Raw genomic sequence first — 23,709 nt, forward strand, 5'->3', positions numbered from 1 at the left:
ATCAAGCCAATGACCTATCCAGTCCAACACTCTGTGTCACACAGTGGCCAAAAAATCCCAGGTGCCATCAGGAGGTCCATCAGTGGGGCCGGACACTAGAAGCCCTCACACTGTTGCCCCCCCCCCAAGCACCAAGAATACAGAGCATCACTGCCCCAGACAGAGAGCTCCAACAATACACTGTGGCTAATAGCCACTGATGAACCTCTGCTCCAGATGTTTATCCAATCCCCTCTTGAAGCTGGCTATGCTTGTAGCTGCCACCACCTCCTGTGGCAGTGAATTCCATGTGTTAATCACCCTTTGGGTGAAGAAGTAGATTGCATGGTAGGCAATGGGGATACCATGGCTGGGTCTGTCTTGGAGCAGCTTGGCCAGGGAGGACTTAATCCAAATAAGTTGAGCATTCTTTATTTAAGAGCTAGATTGGAGTCCAATAGTACCTTAGGGAATAACAAGATATCGAGAGTCAAAGTTCCCTTTGCCAGATACCAAGGGAAAGGAGCTTTGACTCTTGAAAGCTCCTACAACTACAACTCTTTTTGGTCACTAAGATGCAACTGGACTCAAATATACCTCTTCTACCAACCTCTAGGTGGTAAATGGAGATCTTCTGTTATTACAACTGATTTCCAAGTGACAGAGATCCATTTGCCTGGAGAAAATGGCTGATTTGGATTTGGAAGGTGGACTCTATGGCATTATGCCCTATTGAAGTCCTTGTCCTCCTCAGACTCCACCCCCAAAATATCAAGATTTTTCCCAAGCTAGAGCTAGCAACCCTATCTTTTACTGTAGATCAACATGGCTACCCTAAGAAAAGAAGAAGATGATATTGGATTTATACCCCGCCCTCTACTCTGAAATTCAGAGTGACTCACAATCTCTTTTAACTCCCCTCCCCGCAACAGACATCTTGTGAGGTAGGTGGGGCTAAGAGAGCTCTGACAGAAGCTGCCCTTTCAAGGACAAGTCCTACGAGAGCGATGGCTGACCCAAGGCCATTCCAGCAGGTGCAAGTGGAGGAGAGGGGAATCAAACCCGGTTCTCCCAGATAAGAGTCTATACATTTAACCACTGCACCAAACTGGCTCTCTGCATGGATACATATCAGCACACAAAATTAGGGTTGCCATCTCCTTACAAATCCATGAGCAGCATGCCTCTTACTAGAAGAAGAAGACGAATTGCAGATTTATACCCTGCCCTTCTCTCTGAATCAGAGGCTCAGAGCGGCTTACAATCTCCTATATCTTCTCCCCCCACAACAGACACCCTGTGAAGTAGGTGGGGCTGAGAGAGCTCTCACAGCAGCTGCCCTTTCAAGGACAACTCCTGCCAGAGCTATGGCTAACCCAAGGCCATCCCAGCAGCTGCAAGTGGAGGAGTGGGGAATCAAACTCGGTTCTCCCAGATAAGAGTCCGCGCACTTAACCACTACACCAAACTGGCTCTGATCCAGCCCTGCGGTCCATCTCATCCAACCTCCTGCCTCACACAGTGGGCAACCAGTTCCTCCAGCAACAGGGCACAGAGGCCGAAACCTTCCCCTGATGTGGCCTCCTGGCTCTGGGATTCAGAGGTCGACTGCCTCTGAAGGCAGGAGTGCCTTTTAGTCACCGTAGCCACTGATAGACTCTCCTCCGTGAATCTGTCTAATCCCCCTTTCGAGGTGCCTACGCCCGTGGCCATCACTCTGTGAAACCAGCCTTGATTTAAGTTGCTCCAGATCCTCTTTAAAGATTCTGCTGTGCTCCCTGCCAAAGTAGCTCCAGGGTGAATTTTTGTTAATCAGGCGTTGGGCTGAAAACGAGCTCTCGCGCTTCGAACAAAAGCTGCGCATTATGAATTAAAAACCCTCTTTTAAAAACCCAACAAACCCCAAACATAAATCTTAAATGAGATGAAACAGCGTTCCATGTGGAGCAGCACGCCCACTGTCAAAGGAGAAGTTCACCGTAACGCTGCAACCGAGTCGGTTCCCTCCCACCTGAGATGGTCCGTGTCTTTTTTTCAAATGGATCCTTACAACCTTGTCGCGCCAGCATTTTTAAAATGTGGACTTTTTCCCCTTCTTAAACAAACTTCTCTTTAAGGGAACTGAAGAAGAAAGGACGAACAAGTCACAGAAGCAGCAATTATCCTTCCCTGGACCGGTAGCACGTTTCCTGCAATATGGGGAAGGGCGTGTGCAGCATCGGGCGAACTATTGAATAAAACGTCACTTCTTAAGATCAGCCAAGAAGCCTTTGATCAAGCTCAGATCAATGGCCAGGCAGGTTCTGCAAATGGAATCTAAATTCCTTCGGCTGTGGCAACTCCACGCCTTCAGCTCCGAACCCAGAATTAAACCTGACATTCAGAACACGAAAAGTCAAAGTTCAATTTTATAATTAGTTTGCTTTTCAGTTGGGCCTTGGCATAAACGGCTGTGAATCCAAAGACCTTTCCTCTCCCGGAGATGTTCTTTTCTTCAGTACTATTTTTTTAGGGTCAGAATCTCATTGAAGTGTGAATCCTGGGTGGGCAATTTGTGGAGCTTTGCGGGTACAGCTCTGGGTTGGGAAATACCTGGAGATTTATTTATTTATTATCTAGTAGGCTTATATGCCACCCTTTCCCGTAAACAGGCTCAGGGCGGATCACAACATACAGTAATAACAATGAAAACCTACAATTCAGAGTTAAAACAATACATTAAAATTAAACAAGAAGAAGAAGAAGAAGATATTGGATTTATATCCCGCCCTCCACTCCGAAGAGTCTCAGAGCGGCTCACAATCTCCTTTACCTTCCTCCCCCACAACAGACACCCTGTGAGGTGGGTGGGGCTGAGAGGGCTCTCACAGCAGCTGCCCTTTCAAGGACAACCTCTGCCAGAGCTATGGCTGACCCAAGGCCATGCTAGCTGGTGCAAGTGGAGGAGTGGGGAATCAAACCCGGTTCTCCCAGATAAGAGTCCACACACTTAACCATTGCACCAAACTGGCAAGAACAATAAAACGATAAAGCGAATCACAGGCGGGAAGGGCACATCATACAGGATAAACGATTATAGGCCCAAATAAAACGATGCTAGTAATCGCAAGATAGCACTATAGCAAGACATGATGTCTGTACAAGGGAAGCCAACTGATGGAATAATAGCTGGAATAGGACGCCCGCTGCCTCAACCAAAAGCCCAGAGGAACAGCTCCGTCTTGCAGGCCCTACAAAATGGCAATAGCTCAAGTAGGGCCCGGATCTCCATAGGGAGCTGATTCCACCAGGTAGGAGCTAGGGCTGATTTGGGGGGGCTGATATGGGGGCTAAGCCTGGGGACGGTAGGATTGGGGTTGGGGAGCATAAAGCCATAGAGTCTGCCCTCCATTTTCTCCAAAGGAAATTATCTTGATTGTCTGGAGATCAATTGCCATAAGCAAGGGATCTGCAGGTGCCACCTGGAGGCTGGCAACGCTATCCGGAAGGTATAATGCCATAGAGTCCACCTACCAAAGGAACCATTTCCTCCAAGGGAACGGATCCTTGTAATTTGGAGATCAGTTGAAATTCTGGGAGATCTCCCAACCCCACCTAGGGGTTGAAACAATGATAAGGAGTAACAGTGAAACAATAACTATGCAATGTAAACGGCTGTATTGACATCGATTTATATCACAAAAAAATCATTCATAGGTTCAATTGAAAGACACTAATAAGGTGCAATTCCTAGTTCACTGATGGTCCAATAAAGGAACTATGGGAAATTAGTCCACCAATTCTTAGAGTGCTCTGTGCCTCCAATTAGTTCAAATATGTAAGTTTCCAGTAGAGTCCTTCCCAGTTATTCCAAGTTCAAACACAGAGATGCAATAAAAAGCAATCCTTTACTTTGCAAAAGGATTATGTATAATTTCAGGGACACTCCCATCTTGGCTAACAAATCCTGCCAGCATCTGAGTTGGTTTCCATCAGCGCTTTATCAAAGATGAAACAGAATGACTTCCTACGCATCCATATCTTGCTACATCTCATCAAATTCCATTTAAAATTGCTTGCAAGTATACAGACGTCTCCAATCTTGTCTCTTGAAATTATTCCAGGCAGGCAGCTGTGTTGATCTGAAGCAATAGGACAAAATTTGAGTCCAGTGGCACCTTTAAGACCCACAAATAAACTTTGTGGGTCTTAAAGGTGCCCCTGGACTCAAACTTTGTTCTATTGAAATTACTCCGTCCAGTTTACCTGCCAGACTGCTCAGGTGAGACCACCATGCCATCTTGTGGTGAGATGGGAGAAGGCATCTTAACTTCTGTAAATCAGAGAATCCTGCAGTACAGCCTGGAGCAGGGGGTGTCAAACTCACGAGGGCCAGATCTGACAAAAATGAGAACTTGTCAAGTCAGGCCAAGTGTATCATAAAATGTAATGCCAGGTAGCAGAGATATAAACTTTATAAAAGACACAGACACAATTAAAGCTTTTTTAAAAAACTTACAATAAAACATGCTTAAAACACTAGCACTTGTTGGTCTTAAGGGTGCTTTCTTTGTATCTCTCCTGTGCGATCCAGCGAACTGGGCAAAGGAAGCTCTGGCTCTTTCCTTTCTTCCCCAGGGGACCAGGAGAGGGAGGAGTCTCAGCCAATAGAAGGAAGAGAGGCTTGGCTCAGTAGCTCTGCTGTGCGATTGAGAGAGCCTGGCAAAGTAAGCTATCCCTTCCCCCCTTCCTCCCCTAGGGAGGAGCCTCAGCCAATGGAAAAAATAGAGGTTTTGCTCTGTAGCTTCTGTGCAATTGAGCAAGGCTGGCAAAGCGAACTGTGACACAGAAAGGGAGAAGAAAGCAGATGACAGCCAGTTGCTCGGGGGCTTGATAGGAGCTCTCCAGGGGCCTAATTCAGCCCCTGGGTCACATGTTTGACACCCTGGCCTGGAGCTCTCTTCCCCCATTACGCAATAACAGGTTGAGTCTAGGGATCACCACCTCATCTGCCCCATGCACAATGCACAATTTGGCTTGTGACTGAAGTGCACATGTAGAAATGGATTCAGTCCCCTCCCTTCCAGCCATTTTCTGGCCTCCAGCACATGTGGCTTTCCAAACAGAACCCCCCCCCCCCCCAATGATTGTTTTAGATCAGGGAAATGCTACAGGGTGGGGAGAAGGCTTAATCCCCTTTTCTATGTGTGCCACAAGACTTGTTCAGAATTGGTCACCAAGTATGCAAGAATTAAGGAGCATCTGAAAGCCGCATGTACTTTTTTTTAAAAAAAAAATTGTATCATTAACCTGCTTGTAAAGTGCACAGCCATAAGGTACTGAGAAAGAACCTTTGGAACTTTGAAAAAATAATAGAATTCGGGGAATGGTTCATGTCCCCAGTCAGATCGTTAAAAACTGTACACCCCCTATTTAAAAGGGGGTGGGGTTGTGTTTGAGCAGTGTTCATAGGGTTGCTGATTCTGGTTTGGGAAATTCCAGGAGATTTGGGGATGGTGCCGGGGAAAGCAGAGTCTGAGAAGGGGAGGGAGCTCAGTGGGGCAGAAATGTCACTCTAGGACATCCATTTCTCCCAGATGCTATTATTTACTATATTCACCCTCTGAAACAGCAATTTCCTCCAGGAGAGCTGATCTGTATAGCTTTGGCCTCAATGTTCATTCTGGAAGAATGCCAGGCCCCACCTGGTGGTAGTCTGAATTGTACAGCATCTACCATTAGTTTGAAAAAAAAAAATGAATTGAGTTTTCCTGGATCTGAAGATTATGCTAACCACCATTTTTGTCCAGTGTCTGCTAAATGATGTGGGACTGAATGTACCGTAACTGCTTGTCAATGGTATGGTCACAAGGCGATCTGTGCCTGCGACACTTCCAGAACTGTATTAGACACACCTCACAAGCACACTGATAGGGCAGGATGAGTGGGGAATCACGACAAATCGCTTTCAGTTGTCAGTCTCCAGATGGGGCTGGGAGGTCTCCTGTTATGACAATTGATCTCCAGACAATACAGACCAGTTCACCTAGAGAAAATGGCTGCTTTGGAGGGTGGAGTCTATGGCACATTACCTGCTGAAGTGTTCTGGAGCCACAGCCAGCCACGGAGAGTGCGAGGGAGAGCGTAACACTGGAGCTTGGTGCATGGTGTGCCTGAGCAATAGGCTGACTCAACAGGATCCCATCTTGGTCACTGGTGTCAAATACTGGGTTTGACGCATGAGGAGGCTCATAGTGGAGTGATCACAGCTCTTTATTAGCAATTACAGCATTGCAAAGGCAAAACTCAGACTGAAACCCAGGGCCAACGGCCCCGCTTAAATGCATGCAAATGACCTCACCCAAAACTCAACAACTCTTAACCATAGGCAGGGCTGTTTTTGTAGCTGGAACTCCTTGGCATATTAGGCCACACGCCCCTGATGTAGCCAATCCTCCAGGAGCTTACAGTAGGCCCTGTAAGAAGAGTCTTGTAAGCTCTTGGAGGATTGGCTAAATCAGGGGTGTGTGGCCTAATATGCAAAGGAGTTCCTGCTACAAAAAAAGTCCTGCCTATAGGTACAAGCACTGCCCCATTGACTCCTGATTGACCACCTCTCTGAGTCCAGGTGGCTATTGTTCTGGAGCCTCAAGCTCAGCAAAGTCGCTGGTAGCACACCCAGGAACATTCCAGTGCCAATTTGTAACACCTGCTGAGGTCCCTCCTCTCCCTAAGCCCCACCCTCTGCAGGCTCCACCGCCAAAATCTCCAAGTATTTCTTAACCCAGAGCCAACAACCCTAGTTGAATGCTGGGGAAATGCAATTCTCTTGCAACAGAGCAGAAGAGCATCCTCGGTGGTTCCTGGGCACGTTTACTAGGCAGTCCGATGGTCGCCAGCATACTTTCATCAGACTCGTTTCCTTCCCAGTCTCCTCTTGGGCAATCTCCATTTGAGGAAGCCGATTTGGAGAAGTGTGCAGCGGACAAGCACTTATCCTGCAAACGTGGAAGTCAAAGGAGAAGTTTGAGCGAAGGAACCAGTGCTAGCCAGCGGCAGAAGAAACCGCCAGCGGCCTGTGATCAGTTGGGTTGCTGACAACTTGGCCGGGTGTTTATTTCTAGCCTTTGAAAAACTATCAATCACCTGTGAGGCCTCGACAGAAAATGTGGTTGAAAAGAACTCAGAAGAAATCTGCACATTCTGAATGTAGCAAGAGTTGGGTTGCCAGCTCTGGGTTGGGAAATACCAGGGCTTTTTTTTTTTTTATCAGGAACACACAGGAATGCAATTCCGGATGGCTTGGCATCAGGGGTGTGGCCTAAGAACATAAGAACATAAGAGAAGCCATGTTGGATCAGGCCAACGGCCCATCAAGTCCAACACTCTGTGTCACACAGTGGCAAAAAAAATTATATACACACATACACTGTGGCTAATAGCCACTGATGGACGTGTGCTCCATATTTTTATCTAAACCCTTCTTGAAGGTGGCTATACTTGTGGCCGCCACCACCTCCTGTGGCAGTGAATTCCACATGTTAATCACCCTTTGGGTGAAGAAGTACTTCCTTTTATCCGTTTTAACCTGTCTGCCCAGCAATTTCATCGAATGCCCATGAGTTCTTGTATTGTGAGAAAGGGAGAAAAGTACTTCTTTCTCTACTTTCTCCATCCCATGCATTATCTTGTAAGCCTAATATTCAAATGAGTTCCTGCTGGGCTTTTTCTACCAAAAAAAGTCCTGGGAAATACCTGGTGATTTCAGGGGTGGAGACTGAGAACTGGGGAGGAGCTTCAATGGGATATAATACCAGCAAGTCCAAAGTGGCCATTTACCTCAGGTAAACTGATCTCTGTCACCTGGAGATCAGTTGTAAACAGGGCTCACTTTGTAGCAGGAGCTCCTTTGCATATTAGATCGCACCCCCCCCCCCCGATGTAGCCAATCCTCCTGGAGCTTTACAGAAGGCCCTGTAAGAAGAGCCCTGTAAACCCTTGGAGGATTGGCTACATCAGGGGTGTGTGGCCTAATATGCAAAGGAGCTCCTGCTACAAAGTGAACCCTGGTTGTAATCCTAGGCAATCTCCAGGCACCACCTGGAGGCTGTACACCAAAAGGGGAAGAACATTTGGAGGTTACAAACCAAGAGAAAAACGTGCTCTTCAGATAATTAGAACAATATTTGAAAACTCTTAGAAAAATTCACACAGTATTCACTATATTCACAGAATGGATTTACTTAGATACTTAATAGAACGCATGAAAACACTGAATATGCAAATAAAGTTAACACTGTCACAAAGGACGACCCACGAAGGAACAAAAATGATGTCAAAAGAAATTTTTCAAAATAATTCAGATGTGGATTTAGATGCTGAGGAGAAGTACACTTGCCATTTGGAGAAATTGACTAACTGCTTGTATATTGCTTTTGAGCATTGGTTCCAGATTATTGAAGTATATTGATCAGAGGAAGTTGGAATCGAAACACATAAATTCTACCTAGGAAACGTGTTATCAAGTGTACTTCTCAACATCTGAATCCACATCGAAATTAGTTTGAAAATTTTCTTTTGACATCATTTTTGTTCCTTCATGGAAAGGTCTGCATGTCAACATCACTACTCTTAAGTAGTACGTCCTTTTTGGACTCTCACGTAATTGACTCTTAAGCCTACCATTGGTTTATTCCCTGTTGGGCTGTCCTTTGTGACTTTGTGTTAACTTTATTTGTATATTTAATGCTTTGATGCATCCTGTTAGAAGGTTATTAAGTATCAAAGTAAGAGCCCCGTGGCGCTGAGTGGTAAAGCTGCAGTACTGCAGTCTGAACTCTGCTCACGGCCTGAGTTCGATCCCGGCGGAAGCTGTTTTCAGGTAGCCAGCTCAGATTGACTCAGCCTTCCATCCTTCCAAGGTCGGTAAAATGAGGACCCAGCTTGCTGGGGGGAAGTATAGATGACTGGGGAAGGCAATGGCAAACCACCCCGTAAAAAGTCTGCCGTGAAAACATAAAAGCAACGTCACCCCAGAGTCGGAAACGACTGGTGCTTGCACAGGGGACTGCCTTTACCTTTTTAAATATCTAAATAAATTCATTCTGTGAATATTGTGAATACTTTGTGAATTTTTCTAAGAGTTTTCAAATATTGTTGTAATTATCTTAAGAACACGTTTTTTTTTTTTTCTTGGTTTTTACCACCTGGAGGTTGGTAACCTGAAGAGGTCCAGTTCAGGGCAGGCAAGGCTGGGGGCAGGGCAGAGGAAGGCAATGGAAAACCACCTCTGCCTTGAAAACCACATGAGGTGGAACTTCAGGGGTGAGTTGGTGGTGACCTGACAGCACATTTTACTTAAACTGTAAGTTTCCCAAGGTGTGCATCCACTCTGCACCATATTGTTTTATAACTCCTTGGATGGTCCTTGAAGCTGTCATCGATTCGTTTTGCCTCCTGGAGTTGCAAGGACAAAGTAGGGTGTAAATATTTTAAATGAATACAGAATCTCAGGGCAGATTTGGGGATGGTGCCGGGGGTGGGGAAAGCAGCGTCTGAGAAGGGGAGGGAGCTCACCGGGGAAGGGGTGTCATTCTAGGGCAGGGGTAGCCAAACTTAACGTACGAGCCACATAGAATAGAAATCAGAGTTGCAGGACCTGAAGGAGGGAGGGAGGGAGGGAGCCAATGGGACTGTGGGGGCAGCTTTGAGAGCCACACATGTATGAAAGAGCCGCATGTGGCTCCTGAGCCACAGTTTCGCCACCCCTGCTCTAGGACATCCATTTCTCCCAGACTCTATCGACCTCTGAAGCAGCACCTCCTCAGGTGGTTAGCAGGTACTCAAATAGAGAGAAGCTTTCTCCAACATCTGCTCCTTGGGATTCTTTAGGAGGAGACAGCAGGGATCAAGCCAGCTCCTTCGTGACGCAAAACAGGAACAGGTGACCCCTGGCACCCACCTGGCTAGATTCAGAGCGCAACTTTCGGCAAACGGCATTGCACAAACCTTCCTGCCAGTAGAGAGCCCAGAGCTTCTTGCTGCTCGTGAGAAGTGCTGGCGTAGGCTAAGCTTGCTGCTATAGGGAAACCCAAGAGAGAAAGGAGGAAGGGGAAAAGGGGAAGAAGAAAAAGTAAGGGAAGGAGAAAGACAAATATTGGGTCTAATCTGTTTACACAGAAGCACAACGTCTGGGCTCAACAAGAGTTTCAAGCTGCAAATCCTTGGCACCCTGATTTGAACTCAAACAGGGAGGGGAACAGGTAAGAGACCACCTGACCTCTGTGTCACTGCCCCCCTCCATCCTATCTTGGCAGCAGTTTCTGAAATTAAAGGTAACCCGGCCATTGATCTGCAACGAAACGAGCAGTTTGGGCCAAACACATGTGGCTCTTGAGCAGCAGTTCGGCCACCCCTGGTGCTGTCCATCCCCACCATCAATGAGGATGGGACCCTGACCTGCATGGTTCAGGCTGGCCTGACCTTTCATGAGGTCTTGGAAACTCAGCGGTGTCAGCCCTGGCTAGTATTTGGATGGGAGACCACCAAGGAAATCCAGGGTCGCTCTGCAGAGGCAGGCAACGGCAAACCACCTCCGAATGTCTCTTGCCTTGGAAATATTACGGTTTATTGTACACCAGGGATGGCCAAACTTGCTTAACGTTAAGAGCCGCATAAAATAAATGTCAGATGTTTGAGAGCCGCAAGACATGAAGGTCAGATGTTTGAGAGCCATAAGGACGGCAGGAAGGCAAATAGGTGGGGGGAGGGGGAGGATGTAAAAACAAGCAACTTTCACTTTAAATACATTTTCCAAGCTGCCAGCTGGCTTGGCTTGGCGAAGTGATTTAAAGAGAGAAACACCTTCTCCAAGCTGGCCAATGGGGCAGTGGGGGCTTCCAGAGCCACAGTTTGGCCACCCTTGTTGTATACTGTAAGTTGGCAGCACTTGGCAAAAGGAAGAAAGAAACTACAGGCAACATGAAGTTTGGTGATTATTATTTTTTTCCTGCAGGGTGATTTATTTTTAGCAGACTGCAGCTGCTGGGGTCGCAGTTCTTGGGAAAGGCGAATGGGCCGACTCTTTAACTCTTGTTGTGCCATTTCTGGCTGAAATCTGCCCCCCCCCCCAATTTCCTCAGTTGCTTCTATCCCTGCAGGGTGGGGTTTGGAAAAGCTACGACATCCATTCTGGTGGTCAAAGCACTATGATTTAGACTACGGATGGCCAAACTGCGAATTAGGAGCCACATGCGGCTCTTTCACACATGTGTAGCTCTCAAAGTTCCCACCGCCCCGTCGGCCAGCTTGGAGAAAGCATTTGTCTCTTTAAATCACTTCTCCAAGCCAAGCCAGCCAGTGACTTGGAGGATGCATTCAAAGTTAAAGGCGCTTTCTTTCCACCTCCCACTCCCTCCCCCTCCTCAGTCTTCCTTCCTTCCTTCCCTCAAACATCTGCTTTCGTGTCTTGTGGCTCTCAAACATCTGGTGGTTATTCTGCGTCACTGTGTGGCTCTGACGTTAAGCAAGTTTGGCCACCCCTGGTTTAGACCATGACTCATTGGGTCCCTTGGCAGAGATGATAGGGTTGCCAACCTCCAGGTGGGGCCTGGAGATCTTTCAAGGGTACAACTGATCTCCAAATGACAGAGAAGGGTTCCTCCGGAGAAAATGTCTGCTTTGGAGGATGGATTCCAGGGTCCCTTTCTTCCCTAAACCCTTCCCTCTCCATTGGCTTCACCCCCAAAGCCGAAGGAATTTCCAGTGGCAACCCCCTGGAGACGGTATTCCTTCAGTCTGTTGTTAGCCCGCCCTTCTTCCACGGACTCCAGCGTGGTGGCGCCCTTCAATCTCCATGCCTCCGTTTTACCCTCTTAACAACAACCCCGAGAGGTCGGCCAGGCAGCTCGAGCAAGTCAGTGCGAGAGCGAGAGACTGGGTCGTCGGTGGTCCCGCGTGACGCCAGTGCCCCAACCAACCACCTTCCCAGCAGCAGCAAGCCCTCTGCCCATGCTCAGAGTCCTGTTCTGCTGCGTGTCAGTCGGTGGGTCCTCCGCGGAGGCAGCGCGGGGCGGTTCCTGGCTTTCCCTTTCCCCGCCCCGAGCCCGCCCCCTCTGGCTCCACTTGAGCACCCGGCAGCGGCCGCTTTCGTTTTCTGCGTCCGGAGGCCAGCAAGATGGGAAGGTGGCGGCGCTGCTGCTACTGCTCTCTGCGACTCCTGGGCTCGGCGCTGCTGCTGCTGCTGGAGGCGGAGGCGCAGGTGAGCGAGCGAGCGAGCTCAGGGCGGGGGACCGGGCGAGGGAGGGCGCCGGCGGGGGTCGCTTGGAACAGCCCTTCCCGCGGGTCCCCAGTTGGCAGAGAGAGAGCCCCCCTCCCTGGAGCTGGGCTGGCCTGGCCCGCCTTGGGGCACCTGTCCTGGCCGCGCTTGGGCCGCCAGACGCCCCCTCCCGTCGGCTCAAGGGAGTGAAGCGGGCACTCAGGGGGACTAGAGTTCCTTTGCTGCTTTTAGGGGGATTTGGGGGCGTGACGAATGGGGGATTCAGTATCCCCGCTTTAGGCTCAAAGTTTGTTTTCTGCTTTAGGGGGGGCCTGGGGGTGTGCCCAACGTCAAAGCAAGTTGCAAGCGGGGGTGGGGGGTGGGGTTTGATTGCCACTGTAGGTTTTCTGAGTTTGTTTACTGCTTTTAGGGGGAAGTGTACGGTTCTAACCTGAAGATTGGGTTTTTATGGTTTTTTGAATGTAAATTTTTATACTGTAATTTTATATTGTAATGGCCACATACAGTAAAACCAGAGCCTTTTGAGCAGGAACGCAGTTCTGGCTGGCTTGGTGTCAAGGGGTGTGGCCTAATATGCAGATGAGTTCCTGCTAGCCTTCTTTTACAAAAAAGCCCTGTGTGAAACAATGGTGATGTCAGGAGGTGTGGCCTAATATGCAAATTAGTTCCCGCTGGGCTTTCTTCTTCAAAAAGCCCCGCACAAAACAATGGTGCTGTCAGGGGGTGTGGCCTAATATGCAAATGAGTTCCCGCTAGGCTTTCTCTACAAAAAGCCCCGCGCGAAACAATGGTGATGTTGGGGTGTGGCCTAATATGCAAATTAGTTTCTGCTGGGCTTTTTCTACAAAAAAAGCCCTGCCTTTTTCTACAAAAAAGCCCTGCATGAAACTATGATGATGTCAGGGGGTGTGGCCTAATATGCAAATGAACCCCTGTTGGGCCTTTTCTACATAAAAAAAGCCCTGAGTAAAACTGTTACTGATTTGGGAGTGTGTCCAACGTCAAGGCAAATTGCAAACTGAGGACTGATTGCCACTTTGGGTTTTTAGGCTTTCAGAGTTTGTTTACTGCTTTTAGGGGGAAGCATACAGTCCTAACCTGATTTGCTTTTTAACTATGATTTTTTTAATGCAAATTTTTATACTGTACTTTTTTTATTGTAATGGCCAGTGGCCGCATACAATAAACCTGTCACCTGATTTGGGGATGTGCCCAACGTCAAAGCAAGTTCTAAAGGGGGGGGGGGTTGATCTCTACTTTAGGTTTTAGGCATTCAAAGTTTGCTTACTGCTTTAGGTGGGCTTGGTGTGCCCAACGTCAAAGCATGTTACAGATGGAGGATTGATTTCCACTTTAGGTGACCCTCTTCTCCTTAGGAGCCCTGGTGGGCTGTGGGCAAGGGGCCCATTCCTTTTGCACAAACGACAGCCCTGTCAGGTAGGTTAAGTCGAGGCCCAGGGTGAGCCGGGAGGTCTGACACCTGTGTTAGTGCGAAGGTTATTAGCGGAGGGACAGTGGCTCAATGGTAGAGCATCTGCTTGGTAAGCAGAAGGTCCCAGGTTCAATCCCCGGCATCTCCAACTAAAAAGGGTCCAGGCAAATAGGCGTGAAAAGTCTCAGCTTGAGACCCTGGAGAGCTGCTGCCAGTCTGAGTAGACAATACTGACTTTGATGGACCGAGGGTTTGATTCAGTATAAGGCAGCTTCATATGTCCATCCAGGTGGGCAGTCGTGTTGGTCTGAAGCCACAGAATCAAGGAAGAGTCTAGTAGCACCTTTAAGAGCAACCAACAATGTTTCATTCAAGGTATAAGCTTGTAAGACAAAAAAGCTTATCCCTTGAATAAAATTTTATTGGTCTTAAAGGTGCTACCGGAGTCTTCCTTTATCCTGCCGAGGTTGTTATTATAGTAGTCTAGTAACCCGAGAGTTCCGCAGAAACTGGAAAGTAAACCACACTATCACCGTGGAAAAAAATAACGAACAAAATTATTTTTTTAATTTTTATTCATTTATTTAGTGAACGTATATTCCGCCCTTTCCCATAATGGGCTCAGGGCGGATCACAGCATAGATTAGACAATAGAAACCAACAAGTCAAATTTAAAACAATACAATATACAAAACCTATACCTGCCAATTATTATTATGCCATCAAGTGGCAGCCGGTTTATGGTGACCCTGTAGGGTTTTCGGGGTGAGAGACAGTCAGAGGTGGGTTGAAGAAGAAGATGATGATACTGGATTTATATCCCGCCCTCCACTCCGAAGAATCTCAGAGCGGCTCACAATCTCCTTTACCTTCCTCCCCCCCACAACAGACATCCTGTGAGGTGGGTGGGGCTGGAGAGGGCTCTCACAGCAGCTGCCCTTTCAAGGACAACCTCTGCCAGAACTATGGCTGACCTAAGGCCATTCCAGCAGATGCAAGTGGAGGAGTGGGGAATCAAACCCGGTTCTCCCAGATAAGAGTCCGCACACTTAACCACTACACCAAACTGGCTCTCCAGGTTGCCGTTGCCTGACTCTGCACAGTGTCTCTGGAATCCTGGTGGTGGTCTTCCATCCAAGTTCTAACCAGGGCTGACCCTGCTTAACGTCTGAGAGCTGCTGTGAACAGGCTAGCCTGGGCTATCTGCATCAGGACACAACACCTCTAGAAACTCACAAATGGAATTTGGAGAGGGACGACTTTCTTCTGTAGCTGGGCATTCAGACTACCTCTGAACATGGCGGTTCCACTGAGCTGTCTTGGTCCATGCCTGTTGATGGGCAACAATCCGTGGTCACGCAGGCTGCGTAATGTCTTTATTTTCTCCTGCTGTCCATTGATTCATAAAACCTATACATACCTGCCAATTGAAAACAGTGTTCCCCCCCCCAAATAATAATAATAAATTTTTATTTATACCCCGCCCTCCCCGCCGAAGCAGGCTCAGGGCGGCTTACAGGACATGGTGGGTCACCATGATATAACAATAAATACAACATAGCCATTAAAATACATTTCCTAAAAACAGCGATTAGATTAAAATTTAAATTACAGTATAAATTAATGGTGCTACATTCTTAATATACATGTAAACATAGCTTATCGATGCGATGGTTCCATCTTAATACGCCAGCTGGAAAAGGACGGTTTTCAAGCCCTACGGAACTGATTAAGGTCCCGCAGGGCCTGCACACTAGTGGGGTAAAAGGGCTGCAGCGTAAAGGAATTCTGCCCTAAATACAGGGTAGCAGATTTCCAGTGTGAAAATACAATGGAGTTTCTTGTTGTCATTGTGCTAGTTTCAGAATCAGTTGATGGTCGTGTAAACACAAAGGTTAATTTATCGTTGCATTTCGACCTTCTTGTGCTTTGCCTGTGATGTTAGTCCTGCCCTCCTCCTCGAATTTGTGTAATTCATCCAAACTAAACACCAGGAGGGAAGACAGTATTGGGTAACCTGATCTCAGAAGTTGAGCAGGATCAGTGCTTGGCTGGGGGGAAAGCTGAGGCAGACTCTGCAGAAGAGGGCAATGGCCAAGCCTCATTTTGGGCAGAAACTCACAGGAGTGGCTCTCCAGAACCTCCAAATTTTAGTGTGCTCTTGCTTTCTTACCCACTCCCCCACCAAAAAAATACTTGCTTCTGGGCTCCATTTTTCAAACCCACTGAGAAAATTTTGCTGAACTCTGATTTGTCAAACTTTCTAATGTTTCCCCTCATAAAAATGGGAAAAGAACCAAAATATATAAAGGGACCGTGGCTCATTGGTAGAGCAACTGCTTGGTAAGCAGAAGGTCCCAGGTTCAATCCCCGGCATCTCCAACTCAAAAGGGTCCAGGCAAGTAGGCATGAAAAAACTCAGCTTGAGACCCTGGAGAGCCGCTGCCAGTCTGAGTAGACAATACTGACTTTGATGGACCGGGGGTCTGATTCAGTATAAGGCAGCTTCATATGTTCATATATGTTCAAAGCAGACAATGGAAATCTTCTTCATGCCACTGTGGCCACATAGGAGAAAGTAATTTAGTAATTTAAAAAGTTTTATTATGGCAATTCTAATTCAAGAAGCATTTTAAGGTAGATGCTGAGCTTCTGATGATGTCAGGGGTGTGTGGCATAGGCAAACGTTACGCAAATAAGTTCTGCTAATGAGCTCCAGCATCTCTTTTTCTACAAAATGACCCCTGGCAATGTCCACCCATCTCTGCTTCTCACTTGTCTTGAAAGCCCCAACCCTGGAGTCTCCAAAAGTCAGTTACAACTTTACAGTTACGTAACGTACGCAAACTAGGGACCGTCCTGTGCTACAAAGTGCCCAAGCTAGCTGTTGAAAAAAGATTGTCGTTATTCTTTAGGGTTTTTTACTTCTTTATACAATAAGAAACTCCATTGTATTTTCACACTGGAAATCGGAGAGCCAGTTTGGTGTAGTGGTTAAGTGTGTGGACTCCTATCTGGGAGAACCAGGTTTGATTTCCCACTCTTCCACTTGCACCTGCTGGAATGACCTTGGGTCAGCCATAGCTGTGGCAGAGGTTGTCCTTGAAAGGGCAGCTGCTGTGAGAGCCCTCTGCAGCCCCACCCACCTCACAGGGTGTCTGTTGTGGGGGAGGAAGGTAAAGGAGATTGTGAGCCGCTCTGAGACTCTTCGGAGTGGAGGGCGGGATATAAATCCAATATCATCTTCTTCTTCTATACCCCACTGAGACTCAAGACGGATTACAGAGCTAAGAAAGCTAGCAAACACTGTCACCATGACATCCAATGAACAATGAAACAGGACTAGGAATACAAAAAGTCAAAGACGGTGTGAGCAACCACGACAACCGTAAAGTGCCTCCAGCAAAGTTATTGGGCTAGCAATGTGGAATGGGCAGGGTTTCCATCTCTGGGTTGGGTAATACTTGGAGATTTGGGGGAGGGGAGGGTTGAATCTGAGGAGGGCAGGATTTGGGGAGGGGGGGATCGCAGCAGGATATAAGGCCTTTCACAGCCCCCACTGCTCTGTTGACTGGCTTGGAGAAGGTATTTGTCACTTTAAATCACTTCTCCAAGCCAAGCCACTCAGCAGCTTGGAGAATGCATTTAAAGTTAAAGTTGCTTTCTTTCCCCCTCTCCCATCTTCCTTCCTTCCTTCCTTCCTTCCTTCCTTCCTTCCTTCCTTCCTTCCTTCCTTCCTTCCTTCCTTCCTTCCTGCCCTCCCTCCCTCCCTCCCTCCCTCCCTCCCTCAAACATCTGATGTTCAAGTCTTGAGCCTCTCAAACATCTGATGTTTATTCCATGTGGCTCTACAGTTAAGCAAGTTTGGCCCCCCTGGTCTGTAAGGTGCAACTGGGCACAAAACTAACTGCTCATTTGCAGGGAGAAACCTTCAGAAGGCTTTGCTCAGCTGAGCCGCCTTCCTTGACTGTTGCCACTCACTCTCCTCTGGGGAAGCTGCATGTCAGTAGTGGTGGAAAGCAAAACAGATCTGATGGCCTGTTCTTCCCAGGCCACTCATATCACGATCCTCTGCTGTGTCCCTCTTTGGTTACAACTGCATGCAAACCTGGGAGTACTAAACACAGTGAGACTTGCTTCTGAAGTAAACTTCCAGAGGTTCATTGCTGTTGTCCTTGTTCTGGAACTGAGAATCTCCCAACCCTTCAGCATTCTGCCCTTGATTTTGTTTAAGCAGCTCTGACTTTTCCTAGTTCTGTGATTTCCTATAATATTTGGGAGGGGGGCGAGGCTGACCTAGAACTGAACACGTTATTCAAAACGTAGCCCAAGATTTATGCAATGGCGTTATTTGCAATCCCCCTCTCTCATCTTAATGAGTCATACCTCCGGGTACTCTTTTTGCAGCCAAATCAGCATTTTGTGTCCCCAGACTGTGTTCCCACAGTGCAGGGGCGTACATGTGAATAATGTCACATGACTGAGTGGGCAGGACCACTTGTGTAATGCTTTAGATTGCCCAGTTTGCTCTTACTGGATATTTGACTTTTTCAGTTAGCTGCTCACCACAACCTCAAGATTGGCTGAGACCCTCTTACCAGCTCTGTAACAAGCCATTTCCTTCCTTGTCCCAGATGTGCATCACTTTGCACATGAACACATCCATGAAGATGCCCTATACTGAATCAGACCTGTGGTCCATCACAGTCAGTATTGTCTACTTAGACTGGCAGCAGTTCTGTAGTGTCCTAGGCACATCTGAATCCCATCATCTTCTGTCTGGTCCTTTTAACTGGAGATGCCAGGGATTGAACCTGGGACCTTCTATATGCCGAGGTGTTTTATTGTGTTAACTTTTTGCTGGCACGGACAGAAGGGGGGTTTTGAGACTGGATTTTGATGGTGTTTATATCTGTCATTTGTTTGGTGTAGTGGTTACGTGTGCGGACTCTTAACTGGGAGAACCGGGTTTGATTCCCCATTCCTCTACTTGCACCTGCTGGAATGGCCTTGGGTTAGCCATAGCTATAGCAGAGCTTGTCCTTGAAAGGGCAGCTGCTGTGAAAGCCCTCTCCAGCCCCACCCACCTCACAGGGTGTCTGTTGTGGGGGAGGAAGGTAAAGGAGATTCTGAGCCACTCTGAGACTCTTCAGAGTGGAGGGCGGGATATAAATCCAATATCATCTTCTTCATCTTCTTCTTCTTAATGTTAATTTCTTAAATTGTTTGTGTGTTGTCCTTGCCCACTGTCAGTCCTGAGATGCTTGGGAGAGAGGCGGTGGCATACATATTTAAAATAAAGGCATTTTGTTGTTGCAGATTGAGGTGCTAGGGCTGCTTTTTCATGGAAGAGAACAAGGGAGGGGCTGAATGCTATTCTCCCCCCTGTAATTTCCTCAAACCTCACCCACCCAATGTACAGATTTTTGCAATAGCAAAGAGTACAGCGGCATCTTAAAGATGCAAAATTTGTGGTTGGGTATGAGCTTTCATGAATCACTGCTTACTACTACTTCTGTGAAGAAGGAAGAAGAAATAATAATAATAATAATAATAATTATTCCCTGCCTTTCACTCTGAATCTCAGAGTGTCAAAGTGGCCTACAATCTCCTTTACCTTCCTCCCCCACAACAGACACCCTGTGAGGTAGGTGGGGCTGAGAGAGCTCTTTCAGAAACTGCCCTTTCAAGGACAGCTCTGCAAGAGCTATGGCTGACCCAAGGCCATTCCAGCAGCTGCAAGTGGAAGAGTGGGGAATCAAACCTGGTTCTTCCAAATAAGTGTCCACTGGACCCAGCAGCACCAGCCAGATCATCTCAGGTTCATACTCCTGCTCATCCTTTAACATGATTTATGCCATTACATGTCAGAAATGCCCTTCCACCCTCTACACTGGACAAACAGGCCAGTCCCTTTGACAAAGATGTAAATCTGACATCAGAAACCACAACATTCAAAAACCAGTGGGGGAACATTTTAACCTCCCAGGACATTCCGTTGCTGATCTAAAAGTAGCAGTTCCTCTTACAAAGGCATTTCAAAGGGAGATTAGGGAGACTGCTGAATTGCAACTGATAACGAAGCTCAAGATCATGGATCCAACCGGACTGAATCAAGACCTAGGTTTCCTGTCTCATTACCAATGCTGATTTCTCCACGCCTACTACCTCTCTGCATATCACACCTCATCCAGTCACACCTGCTATTGTCATTTGCCTACTGATGTCATTGGGCATCTGAAATCACTACACTTTCCAATATGTAGGACAGATGGACTCACATTCTAGCTGTCTTTGAAGACGTACGCGGCGACTCTCTAAAGTTCCTACTGTGCCACAAATTTTGTTGGTTTTTAAAATGCTACTGGACTCTTGCTCATTTCTGCTGCTACAGACAGACTAAAACAGGTACCCTTCTTGATCAGGTTCCTGCAAGTTTTCCTCAGATTCAGACCTAAGCAGGAGAAGAAATTTTGAGAGCCAGTTTGGAGTAGTGGTTAAGTGTGCAGACTTTTATATGGGAGAACCGGGTTTGAGTCCCCACTTCTACACTTACAGCTGCTGGAATGGCCTTGGGCCAGCCATGGCTTTTGTAGGAGTTGTCCTTGAAAAGGGAACTGCTGTAAGAGCCCTCTTAGCCTCACCTACCTCACAGGGTGTCTTTTGTGGGGAGGGGGGAAGGTGAAAGAGATTGTGACCACTCTGAGATTCAGAGTATAGGGCGGGATATAAATCCAGTATCTTCTTCTCAGCAGACGTCAAAGCATGCCAGAAGTTGTTTTTAAAGAGAAAAAAAACAGCAGGAGAAAGAAGGATTCCCCCCCACTTGGGTTGCCAGCTCTAGGTTGTGAAATACTTGAATATATTGGGGTTGGAGTCTGTAAAAGGGCGGGGTTTGGGGAGGGGAGGGACCTCAGCAGGGTATAATGCCGTAGAGTCCACCCTCCAAAGCAGGGTACAATGCCGTAGAGTCCACCCTCCAAAGCTGGGTACAATGCCGTAGAGTCCACCCTCCAAAGCAGGGTACAATCCCGTAGAGTCCACCCTCCAAAGCTGGGTACAATGCCGTAGAGTCCACCCTCCAAAGCTGGGTATAATGCATAGAGTCCACGCTCCAAAGAAGGGTACAATGCCATAGAGTCCACCCTCCAAAGCTGGGTACAATGCCATAGAGTCCACCCTCCAAAGCAGGGTACAATGCCATAGAGTCCACCCTCCAAAGCTGGGTACAATGCCATAGAGTCCACCCTCCAAAGCAGGGTACAATGCCATAGAGTCCACCCTCCAAACACAGTTAATTGATTATAAATTCAAAGACAAAGTATGGTGTGAATTCCAGATGTGCACTTTCCAAAGCCTGGGATTGATCATCTGTTCCCAGTTTTATTCCCTTTAGAAATACTTTGCATTAACCTTATGCTTCTAGCATTCCAGGGGGCTCCTGGACAAACATAACCGTCATCTTTACAACAGCCTCACTGGCCCCACTGGTGGACCTCCTGATGGCACCTGGTTTTTTGGCCACTGTGTGACAGAGTGTTGGAGTGGATGGGCCATTGGCCGGATCCAACATGGCTTTTCTTATGTTCTTATGTATGATAGGATGGTCATATTACCCATCTCGCGGGTTTGGGGCAGAGGAGAGGAACTGAATGAATGTTTAAGATGGGACTTGAACTGGGGACTTCCCAGTCTGTAGCCCAGACTCTTAGCTTCCACAGCACTTGATTGAGGGGAAATTCCACCCTTCCCTCACAACCATTTTTGATCTCCCCCCATTTCAAGCTGCTTCTTCTCCCCCACCCACCTGCTGAATCTGGCCAGCTTCCTGCCTCCCCTGTCCTTGGCTGGCCTCCAAGCAAGGGGACCATGATGCCACACGGAAGTGATGTCATTGCATTGGCAATGTCAGGGGCGATGCTTTTTGGACAGACTCTATGGTTAAAATTGGGCTCAAACCATAGCATTTTGCCCAAAAAAGCTTTGGGAGAGGTGCAAATTTAAAATACAGATCTAAGCAGGAGAATAAATTTTGAGTCCAGTGGCACCTTTGAGACCAACAAAAGTTTATTCAAGATATGAGCTTTCATGTGCACACACACATCTTCAGATACATAAAAAAGGAAGTTAACATTTCATATATATATATATATATATATGTATGTATGTATGTATATGTATATATAGGCAGATACCTCTGCATCGGTGAACAGCAAATTATCATACATCTTAATGAAGATGTTTTGACATATGCAAAGACTAAATAGCAATAACAAGCTAAGTTTATAGGTCACAGTATGTTTGTATTTAATTATAGGGCGGCCCAGTGGGGCCATAAATATGTCAAAGTAGGAGACTAATGTGTAAAAGTATCTTTCTTAATAATTAAGAGCAGGGCTTTTTTTTTGCAGCAGAAGCTCCTTTGCATATTAGGCCACACACCCCTGATGTAGCCAATCCTCCAAGAGCTTACAGTATGCCCTTGCAAACTCTTGGAGGATTGGCTACATAAGAGGGGTGTGGCCTAATATGCAAAGGAATTCCTGCTACCAAAAAAAGTAATTGAGACTTTGTCCTTACGCCCCATTTGTCTCTGCTCAAGCATGGAGTTAGCTGACAGCATCCTTTCCTTTGAGGCTGCCCGCCTAGATCTAAGCAGGGTCAGCCGCGGTTAGTACTTGGATGGGAAACCAGCAGGGAGGACTAGGGGTGCTACACTGAAGAAGGCCAGGGCAATCCGTCTCTAATCTCTACTTCATCTCTGTTCATCTGTATTCTGTGTACTTGTCCCTTGCTTTGAAAACCCTATGAGCGGTTATAGCTAAAAGTGTCACAGGTTATGAAGAGTTCCAGAGATTAGAATCATATGTTTTCTCTGCATTGTAGAACCCGTCATTGTTACGTGCTAGGGGGAAGACTGTGTTTTGTATGCAATGTTATCTCATCAGCTGAGTAACTGGTACTTCTAGAACAACTTTTTGAGGTCAGGAAATCTTCCCTCCCCACACTGGACCTCTGATTTGAATTGTGGGTCCCTTGGGGCTGCCATTTGCCAGGGGGGGGGGAAGCAGAAACATGTTAGAGAACTGTTTATGAAACTTCTAGTGTTTCCACTGGTTTGACAAACAAAACAGAAGTCTGGTAACACCTTAAAGAATAAGAACATTGATTCTGATATGTGCATTCATGAGTCATAGTTTACACCGGAATCGGTCTTTAAGCTGCAAAAGGGCTTCTGGTTTGTTTTGCTACAATAAAATGACATTGTTACTCCAATGGAATCATCAGGTTTTGATCCCCATTTAATTGCAAACCGTCCAACCATGAAAACTTTAAATCCTACCCCTCCCAGCAATTTAAATCTCCCTCTCTCTTTAATTAATGATTCATAACATAGCTTAATGGGTTGTTTATTATAGGCAGCAGTGTTCCCTCTAAGCTGAGTTAGTGTGAGCTAGCTCACAGATTTTTAGCCTCCAGCTCACACATTTTTGTCTTAGCTCAGGAAAAATGGCCCCAGAGCACAATAATTTATGCAGTAGCTCACAACTTCAATGCCAGTAGCTCACAACTTTAATACCAGTAGCTCACAAAGTAGAATTTTTGCTCACAAGACTCCACAGCTTAGAGGGAACGTTGATAGGCAGCTGTATAAATCTATAGCTATTTTACCAGTTTACAGTTATAGGGTTGCCTGGAGATTTTGGGAGGGGGAGGGGTTTGGGGAGGGGAGGGGCCTTGTACAATGGCATAGAGCCAACCTTCAAAGCAGCCATTTTCTCCAGAGGAGCTGATCTCTGCCAACTGGAGATCAGTTGTAAAAGCGGGAGATCTGCAGGCCCCACCTGGAGGCTGGCAACCCTAGTTTCATATAGTTGAAAATACTTTCTCAGTTGTCTTCTCAAGCTCTCCTGATTCCATGTAATGTAATTTCTGTATTGACTCCACTGCCATGTATAGTTTTTCTCTATCCAGTTGTGTGTGTGTGTGTGTGTGTGTGTGCATGCACGCCAGCTAAGATCATACTTCATGCATTGGATGA

At 47.0% G+C, this 23,709-nt stretch overlaps 1 protein-coding gene across 1 annotated transcript in view; it reads left to right on the forward strand.

Annotated features, from left to right (window-relative positions):
- Positions 1–12,114: 12,114 nt before the first annotated feature.
- Positions 12,115–23,709, forward strand: part of LOC132586807 (tumor necrosis factor receptor superfamily member 1B-like) — a 55,561-nt gene continuing 43,966 nt past the window's right edge. Inside the window, exon 1 of the mRNA XM_060258918.1 lies at positions 12,115–12,217. Coding sequence (XP_060114901.1) covers positions 12,134–12,217 — 84 coding nt within the window. The 5' untranslated portion in view covers positions 12,115–12,133. The remainder of the gene's footprint in view (positions 12,218–23,709) is intronic.

The sequence above is a fragment of the Heteronotia binoei genome, chromosome 18 (assembly GCF_032191835.1).
Source record: "Heteronotia binoei isolate CCM8104 ecotype False Entrance Well chromosome 18, APGP_CSIRO_Hbin_v1, whole genome shotgun sequence".
In the NCBI taxonomy this organism is placed as follows: domain Eukaryota; kingdom Metazoa; phylum Chordata; class Lepidosauria; order Squamata; family Gekkonidae; genus Heteronotia; species Heteronotia binoei.